Source organism: Salvia splendens, chromosome 5, assembly GCF_004379255.2.
Source record: "Salvia splendens isolate huo1 chromosome 5, SspV2, whole genome shotgun sequence".
Classification (NCBI taxonomy): Eukaryota; Viridiplantae; Streptophyta; class Magnoliopsida; order Lamiales; family Lamiaceae; genus Salvia; species Salvia splendens.
This window is the reverse complement of record NC_056036.1, coordinates 14,549,888-14,571,167: the sequence shown is the minus strand read 5'-3', so window position 1 is coordinate 14,571,167 and position 21,280 is coordinate 14,549,888. Positions and strand designations below refer to the sequence as shown.

Here is a 21,280-nt window from a genome sequence, read left to right as displayed (position 1 = left end):
CATTAACAGAAAAAATTTGCTCGGAAAAATCAACACAAAATTTCATCAACATGAAAAAAGATGCGTCAACAATAAATGCAAACATATACTACTCTACTATATTTGATTAGAAAAAAACATGATAATATGGACGTTTCAATTGTATTGGAATCCACAAAAACACACAATTTTTAGATAAAAATAAAAAAAAATAAAACAAAATCAAATAGCATGACAAGTGTCCTTCCATATCGACCACCGCATTATAAGAAAAGACAAAATAATAATGTCCAACCAATATTTATCATATACGCATGTATTTGATTTTATCCTTTAAAAAAAAGAAAAAATCCACGAAGAAAAAAAAAAGATAAAATTTCGTGGCCATCCACCAACGTAGTCGAATCAAATCCCCACTGAACTAGCTCCAAAACCAAAACTCCCAATTCCAAACACACACAAAAAAAATGAACGACAAAGTCGACAAACTCGTAATATTTCTAGCCAAGAGAGACGGCATCGACAAGCTCGTGAAAACCTTTCAATACGTCTCAAAACTAGTCCACTACCAAATCGAGAAATCCCACCCCGACTACGCGGGCCGGGCCAAGCAGTGGGAGGTCGCCGCGGGCCTCAGCCGCAAGGCCTTCCGCAGCGGCCGCTTCCTCACGGGCTTCAACGCGCTGCGGAGGAGCCCTGGCCCCACCCCGGGTTTCCGGCTGCTGGCCGTGCTGGCCAATGCTGGGGAGATGGTCTACTTCTTCTTTGACCATTTCCTCTGGCTGTCGAGGATTGGGGTCCTCGACGCCAGGCTGGCGAGACGAATGAGCTTCGTCTCGGCCTTTGGGGAGTCGTTCGGGTACGTGTTTTTCATAATAGCGGATTTGATTATGATTAGGGATGGGATTAGGGAGGAGAGGAGGATTGGGGATGGGGATGGGAAGGCGGTGCGGAAGATTAGGGCGGAGAGGGTGATGAGGCTGATGGGGGTGGCGGCGAATGTGGCGGATTTGTTCATCGCGGTGGCGGATATTGAGCCTAATCCCTTTTGTAATCATGTTATTACGCTAGGGATTAGTGGGTTGGTTTCTGCATGGGCGGGTTGGTATAGGAATTGGCCCTCTTAATTTATTTTTTAACATGCATTTACTATTGTCTTTTTTTAATGTTTGGAATTATGAAAATGGAGAAACGGAGATATGTGTATATGTGGAATTAATATATACATTGTGCTTGGTCTAATTTTGAATAGCTTGTTATTTTTTTTAATTTATGGCTTTTGTTTTCACAAGAGGTGGTGGCCTAAAATTATTAAATGAAATTCGAGAACAAAAAAATATGTTACTATTATCAAGTAAATAGTCCTAGTTAAATTTAAAATGATAAATTGAATTTTAAAATAAATACAATCCTAATTATGGGATCCTACTTGGGATGAAAAGGTCCGGAACAATTACTAGATGTGTGGATTTTTTTTTTATAATTTCAATCAAGAAAAGGATAATAATGTGATGAGTTCAACCTATAACACGATGAGAGATAAATTGCCACACTTCATTAGTGGACAACCTCCACAGGGTTGATTTATTTATGTTGCTACACTAACTAGCACTTATTTTTGCAATTCATAACTAAATTGCAAATCAAGGATGAAGCATAACATAAATTAATCGGAGATCAACAATAATGAAAAATAGGTAGCTGCAACAGCCCATGAAATACAAATTTACACGCTTTGATGATTAAGTTCTCTAACTTGGAAGGGCAAAATATCGTACAATATGGAGTATATGTTAATTCTCCAAAAAAATATATCATCGTGTTTTCTACTTACTCTGTAACACTCTAGTAATCTTCCAGCACAAGAAAATGAAAACACAAGAATGCAATGACAGCAAAATGGCCTACATATAAGTATCGATTGAGCATTTTCTTGCGGACGCAGTGGACATGACTAGCAAAGATCAAGATACACACAAGTGTGGAGAGAGTTAACCTGTTTTCGATTTATTTAGTAAGAATGATCGCCTTGTCGAGAAAGGAGCGACAATCTCATAGATATTATGAAGATATCCCTTGTCATATATGTTGTTCTTAACCACGTCTACCTCCTCAAGATGAGATCTTCTAAAGAATGTTTTCCATTTGCTCTCTGGTGGCTTCTTTTCTCGACTTAGTTCGCCTAAACTAGCTTTTAGAGCTGCTGCACTCACTTTTGCCTCATTCACCTTCCTCTGCCAGCTCAGGTACTCTTGCCATTTAAAGCTCTGAAGTTTGCGCGGGATAGAGCGAACTCAGAAGGTATATTATCCAGAGAAAAACCGACACTGTGGAATGAATTTGTAGGGAGGCAAACATACCTCATTTGTAGTAGTGTTTGTGAGACACAGTTTGGCATGGTATGTGAAAAAACCAGCTAATAGCATAGTAATCACAGCCAGAAACACCATAACAAGGATTTGTGTGTTATGGGAGTTCAACAACCACTGCCATAAGACAGATGCTCATTATCATAAGGCATGGGTGAATGAACATCTTTTCACAACAATCATGCTCACAACAGGATGCCTATACATGAAGCTGGCTTGTGCAGCAGACATTCACCTATTTTTCTGAAAAGGGTTGCCTAATAACCTCATTAATCTTTTGATCAACAAGTTAAACAAAAAGAACAATCACCACAAACTTCCTTCTACTTGATGTAGATGTGCTCTGGAGTCAATCCCTACAGTTCTACAAGCCAAAAGCTTTAGATAAATGCCAGCCATCATTCTCGTCCCTCACTACCTTGTAGACTAGATTCTTGTCTAATAAAAAATCAATTAGTGAAGAAAGAGCGACCATCTCCAGATTCTCCACTACTCTTAGAGTTAAACTAATGCTAAGGAACTACAAGAAAAGTAAGTGCTAAATAAAGGACCGGTGAGTCTCCAAAACAAAATTTGCAGACAGATAACTGTCAACAGGCAATTCAAACGAATAGTGGGGTTGGAGGATTGTTTAAGCTACGCGAGCAACTGTCTAGAATAAGATTAAATGAATCAACTTACCTGTAAAACAAGTGGAGCCAACTCTCTGTAGGAATTTTCAATGTGATAATAAACTGCAATATCAATAGAAGGATGGATTATATTTACTATTAGACAAACACTCAGAGCCATTACCAAAAATAAAAAAAGGATGGATTTGCACCAACCAAACCTGTTAGAATGTGGACAACTTGCATATCTTTCAATCTACCAGCGAGAATTAATGCAAGCGCAGCGATTCCATATATGCAGAGGAGAAAATGCCTGCATCAAAGAAACAATTTAAGGGAAATCGTAGGTCCAGCTAGAGAGACTCAAAATTTTGAGATTTAGATCTTTTAGGTCCACATTTTCATCACGGAACGTCCTCATCTGAAAATTATGAGTCTTGGAAGAAGTTCCTAGCTTATTACTTAGCTGAGGTCAAACAGGGATCTTTAATAAGGATTTACTGGTTCTGAATTTCAATAACAGGTTTGAGGCTAAAACATCAAGGTTCAAATCCCGTCCCACATCGGAATTAATGCCATTTCAAGTCATACTCATACTCCTATAGTATACTAGTATAACAAACCGATGAAGCTTATTAACTGATGCATCTACAGCTCTGCCACTTCCAGTTAACCATCTCTAATTTATTCACCCATATCCAGCTTTGGGCCTCTGGTATACCTTCTTGTTTTTATGCATTCTGTCTTGAGATTTTAATCTCAATCAATTCCACATCCTATAGATGCATTTTCCGCATCTCAGAATATACCCCCTTTAAAATCAGCGCATATCTAAGAAATAATGTAAATAAGACTACAGGAAAGATATCCGACATGCACGATTCTCTGCAACCAAATCATAAGAAAACAAAGATGCTCATTTTCATACACTCATTTCTTCTCAGGAAAATGTGTTGAACTTTGCCAAAGGGAAAAGTAGAGAAATATACTAGCATTTCACAAGCTTGAATATTCTATCTTTCTGTCTGAGTTTACCACTCACCAAAGAATAAACGCCATGAAGTATCTGGTGTTCCTTTCTCCTATGCAATTGTTCTTGAATGAAAACAAATGATATTATCTGAATGAGATACTAAATGAAGATAAAATTTTTAAAAATTCAATGATACATACCATCCATGCACAGTGATGGTCAAAACGAGCAACACAGCGATCACATATACTGCAGTGCTTTGACCTAGCAGGTCTGATAATGCAAGAATTAATCCAGTACTTAATTTGTTAGAATAATTCTGGATATCTGAAGCCATAACAATGAGCTTACTTAGGAATTTTGCAGGTATCACATTCTCTCTCTGTGAAGATGATGTTATCATATGGATAAGCAGAGAGGTACTGAGAAACATTTGAAGAGTTCACAACCCCTGGATCAGAAAAGCTAGTCAATAGAAAGAGGATAATACCCACTCCAACTGCCAAGAAGCTTGTGTACCTGCTAATACATTATTTCCAAGTAAAGTAACAAATATATATCCTGATTGGACAAACATCAACCATAAGAATGCAGAATATACCTGTGAATTCCACTTATATAATACCCTGGAATGTAGATGAAGGATGACTTTGCAATGATGTAATACGTTGTTCCAATAATTAACAAATATATCAACTGCATGAAGGATAATTGAAACTCAGGTTTGTAATTCTACACAGATCTCCAAATATGTTACATGCATAAATTAAAAATGAAACCTTAAACCAAAAAGCAATATTACATGATTTAGAATGAGATTATGCTCTTGCTACTTCTCTGTCCAGTACTACATAACTTACTTTGTAGTTGAGACCACCACAACACTTGGAAGAGAGGTTTTTTATTGCATTTACTGAACAACTAAATAGACCAAATTAAAATTCTTAAGCCTAATTATGTTACAAAATCTAGTCGCAGATAAAGAAAAAGATACTCCTAAAGTCAGTTATGGGGCTTTCTTGCCCAAATACTCGTACTGCTGTGCGTGTGTCAGTCTGTTGAATGGGGTAATTTTCCTAATTAAACTGAAAAGGGACAAAAAGGTTTTTTCCGTCGTCAACGACTCTACCAGGTCATTTTTAAGCATTTACTCAAGTTCCATGATTTGAATTTGCTTCACTTTGATACTTCTGCTAAGATCATGGATAGCTGTAACATTAGAAATTGATAAGCTCGATCACTATCTCTCTCTAGCCAATCCACTGAACAACTTCCAAATCCACGAGTATGTATAGTGATTCTGGCATAACATTAACTCAAACAACACTAATAACAGTATATTAAAAGGAAAAAAACGCAAGGAAGAACAAAGGACATGATAAAGGGATATTCTTTCACAATCAGTAGCAAGCCTGCTAGATTAGGCACAGATTATGGTAAAATTGATATCCATACAAGCAAGATTTATAGTTAAAAAAGAGAAAAACACACAAACCAATTACTATTATCTGAAAAAACACAACTTTGAGAAGAAACGTAATACAAATTGCAAAAAAGGAACCTGTATGATAGGGTTGGGGCGGTCACAACAGTAGTACTCAAGAGAGTGAAGCGCACCGACGCCCCTAGAGCCGCACGAGAAGAGAACAAATCGCCTGCATCGCCATAACCAGTATTAGAGCAACGAATTTCAAATGATTTGTAAAGAGAGAGAGAGAGAGTACCGGAAATAGTCGTAGGCGCCGAAAGTGAGGAAGAAGTGGATGCGCTGAATGAAGGTGCCTCGAAAAATTGGCCACTGCCCACAGAGGAAAGATACGAGTACCAAGATCGTCACCAATCCATGACACAGCAGAAGCCACTCAACTGCCATCAAGATTTCAACTCAATTGGGTTTTAGGAAATGGATAATACTCAAAACTAAAATTGAAATTCAATCGGGATTCGATTAGGAATTAGCCTATAGATCTCTCTTTTTAATTATTTACTCCCTCCATTCCATACCAATAGGCTGATTGTAAAATATAAGAAAAATATAGTTTGAATAGTATAATGAATGATGTGGCGTAAAAGTGAAAAACAAATTTTTTTGATAGATAGGTATAGACTATCCCAATGTTTTAAAAACCGGACCGATAAGCGAACCGTCAATGCTACTCATTTACGATTTAACTGGTCTGATCGGTCGAACCACTGATTAAACCGGAACACCGTAGCAATAATATATTTATTAAATAAAAATATATAATGTATTTTTAATGAAAATAGAATTCAAAATTAAAATCCAAAATACTAATCCTAGCTTAATTCCTCGGCTCATACACATTTATATAGTTAAAGTTAATATTATGTATTTATAATTGAATAAAAAGCATGCCTCTTGTATATATTTTTTATTACTATAATTGAATACACAATAATGCCTCAAGTACACTAAGCCCATACGACACTTGCCACTTTTCTTAAATACTCTAAGGTCATCTGCAACGCTGTCTCTTACCCATTTATTAACCGTCTTATCCCTTAACTATTCATGGGCTCCACTATACTTTTCACTTCATCTCTTAACTAAGAGACAGAACATGCAACCATCCATCTCTTATCTGTCTCTTAACCATCTCTTAACTTACTATTCATTCAATTTCATTTTTTATTTTTATGATAAACAAATTCAATTAATAAAAACACATTTCATTAAATAAAATAAAATTATAACTTAAAATTCTTAAAAAATTAAAAAAAGCATAATTAAAAATCCTAAAAAAATGAAAAATACATAATTTAATTTCTTCCTCCAAATTTTGCCCAAATGTGCTCCATCAGATCATATTGGAGTTGGGCGTGGGCGGTAGAATCACGTGTCCTTGCTCGAATAGACAACCGATCTTGCAAAGACGGATGCACTCCACTGCGAGGCCGACTACTTGCGGTAGAGCTTCCGGGGGTTTCAGGGTCAAACCAATTTCCCGCCTCAAGTCCTTCGTCGGCGACAATCATGTTGTGCAAGATTATGCACGTATACATGATGTCAACCATACTTACCATGAACCACGTTCGAGCCGGAGCTTTGATAATGTTGAAGCGCGCTTGGAGAACCCCGAGCCTCCTGCTTCTGGGCAAAAAGAGCTTGTTTTTCGTTCACCGGCCTATTGAACGTCTTCACGAAGGTTGGCCACTTCGGGTAGATGTCGTCGGCAAGATAGTACCCCATTTTATACCGCCGGTTGTTAGCGATGACGTTGATGGCCGGCTCTTCACCATCCAAAACTTCGGCGAAGAGGTCGGATTGGTTAAGCACGTTGACGTTGTTGTTCGATCCGGGGACCCCGAAGTACGCATGCCAAATCCATAGCCGGTAGTCGACAACGACCTCGAGTATAACGGTGAGGTGCGTGCCTTTGTGACCGCTCGTGTATGACCCCCTCTACGCCACAGGGCAATTCTTCCATTGCCAATGCATGCAATCGTCACTGCCAAGCATCCCGGGGAATCCGTGCACTTCTTCGTGAAGGTGGAGCAGAAACTGACAATGTGCCGTGCTTGGCTTCCGGAGAAATTCGTCGGTGAAGGCTGCACGGACACCTTTGCAGAATTGCATCAAGCACATTCTCCCAGTGCTTTCTCCAATGTGGAGGTATTCGTCTAACAAATCCGCCGTTTGTTGAGTCGCAAACTGACGGATTGCTGCAGTACATTTCTGCAGCATCGTGTGGCTGGGACGGCCAACGGCGTCGAACCCTTCATGGAAGAACTCTTCCCGGGCTGCCAATATATTTGCGATGTGGAGAAATAGCAGTCGCCGAATGCGGAAACGGCGACGGAAGTAGGTATCTCCCATACCAGGTTATCACAGAAGTAGTCGCGTACTAACCTTGCGGCGGCTTCCTCCCGGTTACGATGGATGTAAGTCCGGGATCGTCTTTCAGGCGGCACGGCTTCCTCCGCCTCCCTACGCTGATCTTCTTCAAGTGATTCTTCCATTATTCGACGCATTTGCTCAAATGGATCTATGAATGTATTAATTTTGGTAGAAGAATAAAAGAGATGATTTGAGATGAAAATTGGAGAGGAGATGGAGGTAATTTGAGAAGAATAGATATGTGTGTAATGAGGATGAAATATGAGTATTTATAGAGTAAAAAAAAAAAATAAATAAAAAAAGAAAAATGACCGTTGAACGGTCATATGACTGTTTTTAATTTTTAAATTTTTTTATTAAATTCAATTTTTTTTTAAAAAAAATGATTTATTGCGTCATCGTGACGAAGCCCTCGCAGGTCGGCGAGTGGGCGTCACCCATGGCGCCGGAACGCGCCACGTCGCGCAAGCGCATGGCCAAGGGCGGACGCAGAAATGAGCATTAATAAGGGCTATATTTTTAAAATATTATTTGAAAACAATTTTCTATGTGATTTAAATTACTAACATGTGCTTTAGTATAATTATATGTATAAATTATGAAAAAATTATAAAACTTTATAAAAGAAAACATTAAAAATATAAATTCATTAGGGGCTAAAGCCCTACCCTCTCTCCACATGTGTCCGCCCTTGCGTATGGCGAGACAGCTCGCGCGCAGTCTCGGAGGGACGGGCGTCTCGGCGGGCTGGGGACGAGACAGGACGCTGCAACGCGTCCCGCGCCCGTCTCGTCTCGGAGGGACAAGATAAGGGACACCAGCGAGACGCGTTGCGGGTGCCCTAACCCTATTTTCAATCCCCACAACCGGCCGCTTTTGAAAAAATCGTCCCCATCCCATCTCCATTTTGAAACACCCACAGCCTCCTTGTTTTGGGATATTCTTCCATGTTCTGAAGCCTTTTCCAATCCTCTTTGATTTTTTTATTCTCTCACTCAATCTCGTGATGTTCATTAATTTAAATATATAGATTTTCGATCCATTAGATGTCCATTAGCTTTATTCTGAGGGGGATATGGAGAAAGGGAATACAAGATGCAGTTGGAAAGGTATTGTGGATCAGAGAGTAGCTTAATCGAAGGTTCACAATGGCAGCAGAACGTGATTTTCAAAAAATATTTCAAAAAACTGGTTCAATCGGTCGGCGGTTTCCGGCCCGACCGGCCGGTTTTTCCTGTCTAAAACGACTCAACTAATCGACGGTTTAAATGACCAAACCGGACCAGAAAACCTATCGGTTCGCGGCCGAACCGGTCGGATTGGCTGATCCGGTCCGGTTTTTAAAATACTGGACTACACCCGTGTGTTTCAAATGAAAAATACCAGTGTAAGTGTTAGTGACAAATAAAGTAATACTCCACAAATTTTGCCAAAATTTAGTATATATCTCTCACAAATTAAAAATTTGTGGCTAAAATTATGAAGTTGCACTTTGTAGCGAATTGTCCATTAGTTCGATCTTTCCCTTGATGTGGCACGTCTAATTATATATTTGAATAAAACAGTAATATAAAAAACAAAACGATAAGAGTATTATTTTTGTATTACTTAAAATTATAAATAGCTCCGGAAATTTGATAGAAAACAAATCGGTTATAACCACATTGTTGTTATGTGTTTATAAATAATCGTTCAACATTCAATAGTGATCTATCATCACTACCAACATAACTGAAAATGAGTGAAAGCAAAGGTTATCCGAGAGATCAAATCCTCCCCAACCCCAAAAGAGCAGAACACGCCCTTTAATCCCGAGTATACAGAGCCTCCTCTGTGGAATCTGCATCATCAAAAATTAACTGTGCCTCAACCTCAAGAAAGAATGCAATGTGATTGTGATGCCAAGATTAACTCATGAATCTCGTTATAAAAGTAAAAAATTGTAGCAATAGAATGAAACAATTCATCACCAAAATGGATGATACATCCTACTCCCACGCAACAATGGCGGGAAAGGTATAATCCTACGCTTTATTTTCACCCGAAACTCCAAAATGATTAACATCACCTAGAGTTTCTCCTTTCTTTTTTGGAAAAAAACAAGGGCTTTTTCTTTTTTTGTTCTAAAATAAAACTTAGATTCCTCGTTTGTTCTAGAGTTTTTTTTGTTCCGGGTTTGGGAGAGACGCATGACCCTCATGCGTCTCTTTTTAATGAGACGCATGACCCTTATGCGTCTTTCATAGAGACGCATGAGGGTCATGCGTCTCTCTTTTTTTTCATTTTTTTATTAGACGACGCATGTGGCTCATGCGTTTTAGGGAGAGACGCATGAGCCTCATGCGTCTCTACGTTGTATTGATCATAAGTCCACGTTCATTCCAAAATTTATACTCAAGACGGAATGAGTAGTTAAAAAAAGAGTATTGAGAAATGGGAAAATTGAGGGAGAGAGAGCGCGTGGAAAGTGGGAAGGGAGGGGACAAAAACTTTTTGGACAGAGACATACAGCGTGGAAAGTTGTATTGGAAAGTGGGAAGGGAGTTGTATTGATCATAAGTCCACGTTTTGGACAGAGACATGCAGCGGTGGGCTCGAGACATCGATTTTCTCTTACAATAACAAATATAAGATAGGCCACTAGCCTCATGCACTAGAGACGCATGAATGTGATGATTTAAGCAACGTAGAGACGCATGAGGCTTATGCGTCTCTCCCTAAGATGCATGACCCTCATGCGTCTCGTCTCTTTCCCAAACCCGGAACAAAAAAAAAACTCTAGAACAAACGAGGAATGATAACTCTATTCTAGAACAAACGAGGAATGATAACTCTATTCTAGTACAAAAATAGAAAAAACCCAAAAAAACAACTACTTCATTTTTCCCATTTGATTCCATTTATTTTAGCCACAGGGAAAAGGGTAAGAGGCTGAAACGGTATCGTTTGCGGCCGCTATATGAACCTCCACCGCGCTGTAGTTTTTACCTACGTAATCGATGGAGGTGCATATTTTGACGGTGAAAGTGGTTTCAATTTCATCAACGAAGGAAGGACAGGCGGCGATACGGCGTCGCAGAGCGTTGGTGAGGTTGGACAGAGAATCGGGACAAGGGGAATTGCAAGCCGGCGTTATCTCTCATGAAGCACTTCAAAGCTCATCCTGCCGGCTTCATCCGGGGCTTCGGTGCCGCCGCTGCCCCAAAGGTGCGATTGGCGTTATTTGTTCCTCATTGCCTTCTGCTAAATTCATCTTGTTATCATGAATGATTCACGTATGGATAAGGATTGATCATGATTTTCTCCTTGAGTTGGCTGTCCGTATCTATCTTAGATCTATCCAGAATATAGCTGTTTTGTTTATAAGTTTTCTGAATCAACAAATGTAGTCATTCTGCAAATTACAGCCTAGAATACAATAAACCAACATTTTTCGTCTCAAAAAAATTGTGCAATTACAGGCATACAACTCCATAAATTAGTTCTGGAAAAAAAATCCTTGGTGGCTGCTGAATACAACTGAAGAATTTACTAGCATTTTGCATGAAGAGCTAATCAATGGAAAACTGAGACTACATTTACAAGCAATATTACATTTTTTAAAACTCAGATTTGTTTGCAGATTTCAATATTTTAGGTCTCTGGAAGAGTTTCTTCTTCTGGGTTAGCTGGGAGGAGCGAACAATCATATCTGCAGTTAGTAATTGATGCAATCCTTCAATCCCTGAAGCATAGTCTAGAGTTTCAATTGGAGGAGGAAGAAGCAGAAGTACGTCGTTATCTTCTTTTTTCTAGTGCGCATTGTCTCGGTAGTGCTTACAAATCATATGCAACATTTGTAGGAATTTTTAAAACTAGAAACTTTACTATGAAAATGGAAAACAAATTCTACCAATGGTACTTGCCTGCTTTTATACATGCTATATGGATTATTTTCTTCAGAGTTTCTTTGTTCTCAAGTAACTTGGGAGGTGGTATCGATGAAAGTATGGAGCCACATCTAAAGTATCTTCCTGGTCCTAAACTTAGATTATTGTTAATATGAGTTTTTCAGTTACAAATTGAGGTTTAATTTTCAGTGTTGAAAAGCAAGTACTGGATTTTTGTTAATTTAGTAGTAATTGTAGAACTTGAGTTGTTATTTTATGCCAATATTTTCACTCACAAGCTAAACATACACATGTTCCCTTTATCCATGCAACTTTAACTTGCTACAATGTCTATCATGATTACCATCGATGATTTCTACATGCATACTGGTATTGAAGCTAAAATAGCCGAAAAAGGTTGTTTTAAGACTCTTTATGTCATTGAATAGCCTTATTTTTTTTGCTAAGTTGCGCTTTAAATCTTGCCAAAAGATATTAGAAAAATTACTGATGCAGAAAGTTATGAATCTATATATGAAGATCGCCTGATGTGTTTGCAAGTAAGTACAAAATCAATTATGTTCTATCCATAACCAATGCCATAAGTACAATATAATCGACTTTATACTGAGTTTTACATTGCTGGATGTAGATGTTTTCTTGTCTTGTTTTTTGGGTTATCTGCAGTTATTTACTGCAGTGAGTGATTCTTACTGGCATAGCAATATAGTTATTAAGTCTGTTTATTGCTTAAACTTTTCAGGTCAAGACACTCTAAGATATAAATAGTGACTTATTATGCATCAAGATCATTAATTTCCTTGATATAAGTTGTATATTAAGTTTTTTATATTAAGGTTAGCATACTTATCAACAATAACAATCTTAGTTAAACCAGTGACTTGTAATGAGGATCTTCTTCGATATTCTTCAGCAATAGTATAATGTTTTTCAGCATGAAGCTGGTCACTTTCTAGTTGGCTATATGCTCGGGGTCTTGCCTAGACGATACAAAGTACCGAGCATGGAGGATCTATTGCTGGACAAGTTTGCTTGTGGGAAGGTGGAATTTATTGGCTTTGAATTTCTTAGGGAAGTAAGTGCTATCATCATTCATTACTTTTATTAATGATAAATTTGCAGAGAATTTGTGGAAATGGTATTATGTGGTTTTATGTTTTACATGTAAAACAATCTTATTTATTTGGAAGAATGTCTGAACTATGAATGGTTTGCTTGTGTTATTCTAGAGATTAAATCTCAGCTGTTTACTACTATAACACATCTATCAGATACGTCCTCTCAAAAGTCATATCATATAATGTTTTGATTTATTAGAAGCTTTCCATCCTCACAATGGTTTCCCAAATATATTGTATAGAATTAATTTGAATTTTAGACCCCATTATTTATGTAGTAGTACAAATCAACAATAGATTATGGTAGATTGGAAACTGAAAATAAGAAACAAATATTTCTCCTTTGAAGCCCTAATTTGCCATTATTTTTCACTCATCACAGATACCTAAGAAACAAATATTACACCTTGAAGCCCTAATTTTTGCCATTATTTTTCAGTCTCGAGTCTTAACAGATACCTAAGAGACAAATATTTCTCCTTGAAGCCCCATTGTTTGCCATTATTTTTCAGTCATCACAGATACATCTATCTAGCTTATAAAAGATGTTTTGGCACATTACTGTGACATGATATATCTTTGCCATTATAGCCTCTTAACAACTGAATTCCAGCATCCATCAGGAGCTAGTATTGATCTTTATGAATGGTCTTAAACATCTAAATTGAAACTTTAACATGCATAGATGGGAGTTGGAGGTTGCACTCTTCTGGATTAAATTCTATTTCAGACAGTCAAAAATCCTTGCTAACTAACTGTCTTAGTTAAATTTTGCAGGTTGGCATTGGTCCCATGTCAAATAGAACCTTCTCCAAAGGGAAGCTTAATAAAGAGGTTGGGCATTAACTTTTTTCCTTTCCTTGAGCAACATCAACAGACACTTTTGTTTTTGCACTGGGGTGGGATGGTTCATTATAAAACAAATGAAGTGGAGTAGAATTTTTGCTTTATGTGTTCTAAAATTTAGATATACATCAAACACACGAATATTTTGGTGGGATGGTACAAATCCTTGAGATAAGCTCTATCATCTGCTAAGGTCTCATTCTTCCAATAATTCCAAGCCTAATCTTTTTTAAAAAGCACGTACAATACTTTTGTGGTTTTGCTCCAAAGTTCTAGCACAAGAGAGTCGAAGTATATACTTTATTCATGTAATGAATCACTTTTGTTAACCCAAAAAGTGGAGTAGATCCGCGAGAAATCTATGTTACGCCAGATGTACTATGGATACAAGATATTTAACGCCCCAAACTCTGATTTTTTTTATTCTAGGCTGTGAGAAATTTTTCTTTCAATCTCTATTGCCAATGATATTTAGCAGTAATGTATGAGAACTTCCCTATATTAGTGTTTCAGAGGGTATCAAATGAATAAATACTCTACAAATTTGACCCAGGACCATTAAAGTTTCATGTTCATCTAATCCTTTTCTGAAAAAGTTTGTGTTGTCACCGATTAATGTTATTGGACTTCTATTTGTTCTCTTTGATAACTTATCCGAAATATTTTTCTGGGTCATAATTCTTGCATCAGTCACTAGGCAGATTCCAACTTTCTAATGTAAAATTTAAAAACAGGTTGTCAAAGTTTTTTCATGTGTGATACTTGGTGGCATGGCAGCAGAACACCTGCTATTTGGATACTCGGAGTTACTGCACTCAGATGTTGAGAAGGTCAGTTCAGTTGGCGCATCTGTTTATACAATGCTTTCGTCGTATTTGTATGTGCAACTAACAGAAGATTGTCAGCTGCAAGCCAGTTTGCCAGAGGTTGATTTTGCGCATAGGCAGGCTGCAGAAGCTACGGTCTTCATATTATCTTCTCAAATGGAAGCTCTATCTAGGGTAGTAGCTGAGGCCATGGCTTTGGGTGGATCAGTTGGTTTTTGCATTGAGACCATTGAGCATACGTTAAGCCTGAACAATAAGCTGTGAAACTTGGAATGTTTTCAGCTAGCATCCTTTCCACATCAAGACTTACACGTAAATAGACACTAATAATAAGCAGTTTTCGCTGATGCGTATAATCTGTTCCTTTTTTAGTTTTATGTCATTGGATTTTATGTGCAGAATTTTAGTAAAATCTTTTCACCATCACCCCATACAATAATGTTCAGTGCTTCTCTCGCAGGACGACAGTTCTTTAAATAAAACAATTCAATAATTTGAAGCCCTCAAATTCGATAGATACATACAAACAGCGAAAGCAGTCAAACTTGCAGTTATTTAAATATATCAACATCAAGCATGATACAGAGATGCATAAGCAGTTGCTGGGCTGCGCCAATATACTTTTTTTAAAAGGGTTACAATGAAAACTGCAGTATTTGAAATTGGTAGTAATAACTTTGCGAAGACCACTGGTCAATTTTACACTCAGGACCAGGCAGACCTGAAGAAGAGAAGGGCACATGGAAAAAATAGACCCACACCACAACTCCCAACTCGAACAAACGCACCTACAACCGACTCAAGTTTTATCTATCCTCATCACCAACAACTCATTTCTTGAGTTCGAATTCACATCTCCACCAGTGACGGTGAGTAGTTGAGTTTACCAACAAAGTCAAATCCCCGCAGGTGGTCGGTCAAATCACACAATTTTTTATGATTTACAGGCATGTGCTTACCGTTGTTTTTCAGTGAAACCTCTCTTCATCATCAAAATGCAAACTCTCGATGCCCTTTATTGTAGAATCATAATTCTTAATGCCAGAATTATTCATCCCAGAAGAAGTATGCTTTGCATTGGAGGATCCACCAAGCGGAAAGCTTCTTTGTCCACTTGATGTTTTGTTTGCAGTAGCTGGACTAGCCTCAGGGGTCCGAGAGCGACTAGGATCAGAATCATTTCCTAAAGTAAAAGTTTCGCGGCTTCCAGAAACAGTCCCACGTCTAAGTGTTCCACTAGACCTTCCGAAGAAGGTGGAGTTTGAGAGCTGCAAAATTTAATTAGCTAAGCAATACTATATAACAAAATAAATTAGACAAAATAGTGAGCAGCAGTCGGAAAGGGAAAGATAAAAAAGATCATAGTAGTAAATGCTTGAACCAAGTCTGGACTCCCAACTTGATACCCTAATTTATACTCCCTCCATCCCATTAAAAGTGACATTTTCCTTTCTGGGTTGACCCATTAAAAGTGACTTTTCCTAAAGCAGAACAACATCATATCTACTTTATTCTCTCAGTTACTTTATTTTCTCTACACTTATTTCATGAAACAACATGACATAAATTCTTGTGCCAAAAAGCAAATGCTTCACATTTAGTGGGATGGAAACCAATACAGTAAGATTTTTAAGTTATCATTAAGTATCCTTGTAATTTCATCAGTTCATCCACTATATGTTCAAAGCCCCTTATTAAATATGGAATCAACAAAAACAAATTAATAGCTTACCAAAGCATCCTTGCTTGCTGAATCAATTGCAGCTGGACTCTTCTCTCTGGACATTCTAGCATTTGAAATCTGTCCAGATCTTCTTCCTGAAGGATCTCCTGAAGAAGTGCCAACTACCCTTCCTTCTTCATCACCTGCTGTGAAGTCAAACAGGGAAAGATCTCAAAATGGCAGATCAATATAAGTCACACCATGAGAGATAAAAAACACAGATATGATATTTTTCAGTCCAGATCAGTGTTGTTAGGGTCGCGGGGCGAGCCGGGGCGATGAGGTCAAATCCGGGGCGCGGGGCGTTGGGGCGAGCGGGTCGAGAGACCCACGAATCGGGGCGTACCATTAGCCTAATTATGTTATATCTATACTTTTAATACAGGTTAATGAAATTCATTACCTGAAAATGACTTTTTGGTGTGAAGTACAATTTTTTAGATTATTTATTATTTATGTAGTACTAATATTTAAAGATAGTTAATCAATATAATGAATATTTTAACTGTAAAAAGACTAAAATGTTTACTGTTCTAACTTGGGGAGTGGGTAACAAAAAGAATTATGAGTAATAAATTAATTGCACTAACTATTGCATGAGAATCGATACAGGTTACTATTCTCTAACTTGAGTGGGTGAAAAAGAATTAATGTAGAGATGAAGAGGCTGAGAAAACAATTAATTATTAGAAAAGAGGAAAAGGTAGGTTAAAGTAATGAATGCCTCGATTCTCTACCCATAAGAGCTCATCTCCATTTTCAAAACCCATAAAAAATTAGTCAACAAAGCAGGGAAAACCACTTCGGCTCCAGTCGCCGCCCCCCCGCCCCGTCGCCCCAACGGCGCCCCATGTATCCCGCTCGACTCACCCATGTCGGGGCGAAGCCGGCCTCGACCTGAGCGCCCCGCGCTCCGGGCGCTCTCGGGTCGCGTTTTTGACAACACTGGTCCAGATGGGAAAAAAGGAAAACATTAGCAATAAAGTGCATAACACACCAGGCAGCCGTTCACCACTGGGAATCGCAGGGGGTAAAGCTGAGCTTGTCCCAGCTCCTGGACCCTGAAAAAAGCAAACAAATCCATAAACTTTGGTATTATGCTTTAAAAGCTTAAAAGGTTTTTAGTTAATTACCAGAGGACGTGAAGGAGGAGCAGCCATCTGGGACTGCTGATACTTCAAGATGGTCCAGTCAAAAACATAATCAAACTGGAAACCTGCAGGGAAAACATTTAAGGAATTACTTAAGCTTTTTATCACCCTTCTAAGCTCAATATATTGTTCCATAGAATGGTGTTTGCTAAATGGGAAAACTGGAAGAAATATCCAGACCTTCACGAATGAAGAGGTCACGGAATATCCTCTTAAGATAAGCATAATCTGGTTTATCTTCGAAGCGCAGTGAACGGCAATAATGAAAATATGATGCTACCTCGGTTGGATAACCCCTGCACAAAGCCTGAAAGGAATGTAAGACAGCATTTATATTTACACCTAAAGCAAGTATGTCCAACCACAATAGTCCAGGTACTTACCTCAATAGAGGTTGAGACCTTTTTCTCACTTATTTTCTCATATTTTTGTTTCTTAGTTCCTGCTTTTAGTCCCTGCCAAGGAAGGCTATACAGAGGACATGTTAACTGGCAATTCAAAGTACATCAATAGAAATTGCAGCATATGATGAATTAACTACCTTCCTCTTAAGAAGTACATCAGCACAAATCCGAGAGATTCCAAATCATCTCTCCTGCTTTGTTCTATGGACAATATCAATAGCATCTCAGTAAAATAGTAAATTTGCCTGGTATCAGTGTACTAATCAAGTATTAATAATGCATGGAACGATAATGAAATATACCTATACCCAGGTGAGTATTCATACTGGCATATCGTGCGGTGCCAGTCAAGTTTTTGTTCTCCCTGCAGTGGTTGCAAATTTTAATAATGTACATCAAAAAAACTTTTTCTGATAGAGAAACTCTGATCCACGATTTAAAAGTTCAATGAAAAAAAGTGTTTCAAGAACTGGAGTTCGAAGACACAAGGAAAGAATTTACTCCAGAAGATCCCTCAATGTTTACTTCGAGTGAGAATAGTCTAGTCTACATGTGGAAGTGATATGGAGCATACACTCATCACTTCACAACTTAACAATTCAGTCTACAAGTAAAAGCAGGATGGGACATAAATTTAAATTCAAATTTGACTTGCCAATGTACTTATATCTGTGAACTGGATTATCATACAAATAAAAACAGACATTAGGTAGATCAGAATTTTAGAAAAATAAATATTGCTACAGAGTTAATGTTTATAAAGACAATAATATCAACAAGAAGGCTGAGTCTTTTTCCTAATTCTTACTTTGGTAACAGGCTTACTCATTAGAAATTAAAACAGTTTAAAATTATGGCCTCTCAATTTAACCAGAGCTTATAGTTGAAAATAAAAAAAATGGAAGGCACACAAAGGTTTCTCACAACAAGTTGAAACTTACAAACCGGTTTTGGCAGCTTTTGGGCCAAAACTCTATATAGTATACAGAAAATGTGACTGCAACCCTAATTCCTATACAACTTGAAACCATGCAATCAAACTCAATGCACAGTGTAGCTATATGAGAAATTGAGATTGAATCATTAGAATCTCCCACGTTTTGAATTGTGTTGCAATACTGATGCTCATCTTACCTGTAAGGAATATGTTGATGATTAGAACTGTCCCTGTATTTCTTTGCCAGACCGAAATCAATGACGTAGACCTAATAAAATTGCCAGCCGAAACAAATTCCATTCAGCAAACAAATTCCGCTATTACAGAAAAAGTACAAATTGCAAGAGGACCTGATTGGCACGTCGTCCCAAGCCCATAAGGAAATTATCTGGCTTGATATCTCGATGTAAAAATGATTTTGAATGAACGAACTCAACACGATTAATCTGAAAGAACAATTAGGCAAACCTTATGACTAAAGATATCAATGTTACTAACGCTAAAAAACAATTTTCTTTAGTAGCAATATCATTAGAAAAGAGATAAAGCTAAAATATAAAAACAATGACCATTTGATCAGCGAGCATGAGAACTGTCTTCAGAGAGAGTTTCCTACTGCAAAAATTGAAAAGATCTTCAAGACTGGGCCCGAGCAAGTCCATAACCAAAACATTGTAGTCTCCTTCGACGCCAAACCATCTTACATTTGGTACCCCAGCTGCAGAGTTGTTGCGAAAGTTAAGAGTTTGTGACATAATTGATATAAAAATTTGGTCGATGAGTAAACAACAAAGTGAACGTTCTGCTTGAAGAATTACTTCCGCCTTGTAAAATTCTGTACAATTTTGACTCATAGAGCAATTGAGGATGTTTTGTCTTCACATTTTCCTGAAAACAACAAATGTGGCATAAAAAACTATAGGGAAGAAGAAATTATCAACACTACTGCTGAATTTGCAAGCACAACATCCTCAGCACACACAAATTTTCTTAAATATGAGGCCGCTTGTTAATAGTGCGGCAAAATGATATGCAATACAATCATTTAAACCATGCAGTTCCCAATTCTTAATAATTGAACAATCGCCAACTATGAGAAGGTATGAAGACACAATGGCTTCCATTTCTTTGAAACCACAAGGTATGTTTCAATCAAGGTTAGACATGGTCTAACTAAAGGTAGAGAGATACTGTTATATTTTGCAAAATCAAATGACACTATGACAGAAATGTAGTTTCACATTATTAGTTTTACAAGCACCACCAAGTTCCATAAAAGCTGAATAAGAAACATCTTTACAAGCAAGTAAAGCTGGGGTGAAGAAAATATATTGAGTTAGAAGCTAAAAAGTAGGGAAAGGCCGGAAAGCTAGACACAACAAGCCACCCAATCATGAAAAGCAATTAAAACCCCTTAATTCTGAGATGAAAGGAACAAGAACATTAAAGCTGAATGATACTGTAGCTACATTCCATCCAAATTGACGTCAAGCCTTTGTGTTACATGTTTCTAAACTAAACCACATTCATAGCAATCAAAACTCATAATTTGCAACTGGATTAATCACATACGAGCATACAAGTCAAACAAGTTGAGTTCAAGCTAACAAAACACGAACACAAGTACAAGCAGATAGTGAGAAACCCAAGTGCAGCAATATTCATAACTTCGAAAAGGAAGACACCTCACCATTCAACAAAGAAGATGCTATAAGAAACACATTTAAAAATATAGAAACGGCAGAACTTACTAGCTTAATTGCCACTTCATCATTAGTCTGAATATTTGTCCCTGCATACACAAACAAACACTAAATCAATAAACCAGAAACCCAGAAAAGCAAAGACCAGAAATTCAACCAAAAAAACAAAAACCTACCAAGATAGATCTCTCCAAAAGATCCACTGCCAATCTTCCGACCCAATCGATACTTGTTTCCAACTCGCGGCTCCATCAACAAAAACCCTCGGATTTCTAGATGAAAATTACCCACTCAGAACGCTAAATTAAGCGGCAAGCAAACCCTACATATGGATCTCGGCGGCTGCACAGTTACGGCTGGATCTAACAAGTGAAATGATTTGATCGAGATTAATTTCCAGCTCTAACAGCAGCACTAGGGTTAGGAGTTAGAGAGAAGAAAGGGGCTAAAATCCTTCATCAGCAACTGTGTTGACAGATTAGTGTATGCGTGTGTTTCAGTGTTGAAGGTTTTTTCCCTTTGATTCGGTTCAGAAAAAAAACGTAGGGCGAGTGTAAGCACGCGCCTGACTGGAGCGTGGAATTCTGATGCTCGATAAGAGTAGATATGAGTTCGGTCACGTGATGCCTTTTCCATCCAACCTGGCATTGGCGTGTGTATGTGTTCGCGAGATTTTTTTCTTTTGCCAAACCCAACTTCAACTTTGGTGGTTGTCATTTACCAATTATTAAAACCAATTTACAGTTAGTTAGTAAGTCGTTTTTATTAATCAAGGTTTGTTATCATATAGAAGGTCTTTTAGTTTAAAATTAAAATTTTGGGTTGGAATTTCAATCCCTCTAAAAAGGAAAATGGTGTAATGAACAATTTTTCAAAATACTAGTATAATA

General features: G+C 37.8%; 4 protein-coding genes across 8 annotated transcripts; 2 read left to right on the top strand and 2 right to left on the bottom strand.

Moving 5' to 3' along the window:
• The first annotated feature begins 348 nt into the window (after positions 1 to 348).
• On the top strand, positions 349 to 1,228 carry LOC121804781 (peroxisomal membrane protein 11-4-like). Its single transcript, XM_042204446.1, has one exon. It carries the CDS (start codon positions 447 to 449, stop codon positions 1,104 to 1,106), a length of 660 nt encoding a protein of 219 aa, XP_042060380.1. The 5' UTR covers positions 349 to 446; the 3' UTR covers positions 1,107 to 1,228.
• Positions 1,229 to 1,645: 417 nt separating this feature from the next.
• LOC121804776 (probable protein S-acyltransferase 17) lies at positions 1,646 to 5,941 on the bottom strand. Its single transcript, XM_042204441.1, has 10 exons — positions 5,657 to 5,941; positions 5,494 to 5,587; positions 4,534 to 4,628; positions 4,284 to 4,451; positions 4,133 to 4,205; positions 4,002 to 4,054; positions 3,181 to 3,272; positions 3,030 to 3,082; positions 2,340 to 2,465; positions 1,646 to 2,246 (listed from the first exon to the last, which is right to left on the bottom strand). Exons 1-10 carry the CDS (start codon positions 5,803 to 5,805, stop codon positions 1,971 to 1,973), a joined length of 1,179 nt encoding a protein of 392 aa, XP_042060375.1. The 5' UTR covers positions 5,806 to 5,941; the 3' UTR covers positions 1,646 to 1,970.
• A 4,682-nt stretch (positions 5,942 to 10,623) lies between these two features.
• Positions 10,624 to 14,908, top strand: LOC121804782. Of its 4 annotated transcripts, none has more exons than XM_042204448.1 (5): positions 10,624 to 10,998; positions 11,414 to 12,517; positions 12,616 to 12,756; positions 13,577 to 13,633; positions 14,380 to 14,908. In XM_042204448.1, the coding sequence occupies exons 3-5, from the start codon at positions 12,646 to 12,648 to the stop codon at positions 14,734 to 14,736; spliced, it is 525 nt and encodes a 174-aa protein (XP_042060382.1). In that variant the 5' UTR covers positions 10,624 to 10,998; positions 11,414 to 12,517; positions 12,616 to 12,645; the 3' UTR covers positions 14,737 to 14,908. The 4 variants fall into 4 exon arrangements, with proteins under 4 accessions (XP_042060382.1, XP_042060381.1, XP_042060384.1 ...); XM_042204447.1 differs by having other exon boundaries at positions 10,627 to 10,998; positions 11,414 to 11,560; XM_042204450.1 differs by having other exon boundaries at positions 10,628 to 10,998; positions 11,414 to 12,756; positions 14,380 to 14,475; positions 14,562 to 14,775.
• A 98-nt stretch (positions 14,909 to 15,006) lies between these two features.
• On the bottom strand, positions 15,007 to 20,904 carry LOC121804771 (casein kinase 1-like protein 2). Of its 2 annotated transcripts, none has more exons than XM_042204431.1 (14): positions 20,567 to 20,904; positions 20,439 to 20,479; positions 19,506 to 19,575; positions 19,257 to 19,405; positions 19,038 to 19,133; positions 18,885 to 18,955; positions 18,053 to 18,114; positions 17,888 to 17,951; positions 17,730 to 17,814; positions 17,527 to 17,653; positions 17,329 to 17,411; positions 17,193 to 17,256; positions 16,205 to 16,341; positions 15,007 to 15,740 (listed from the first exon to the last, which is right to left on the bottom strand). In XM_042204431.1, exons 1-14 carry the CDS (start codon positions 20,640 to 20,642, stop codon positions 15,441 to 15,443), a joined length of 1,425 nt encoding a protein of 474 aa, XP_042060365.1. In that variant the 5' UTR covers positions 20,643 to 20,904; the 3' UTR covers positions 15,007 to 15,440. The 2 variants fall into 2 exon arrangements, with proteins under 2 accessions (XP_042060365.1, XP_042060366.1); XM_042204432.1 differs by having other exon boundaries at positions 16,205 to 16,338.
• Between the last annotated feature and the right edge of the window lie 376 nt (positions 20,905 to 21,280).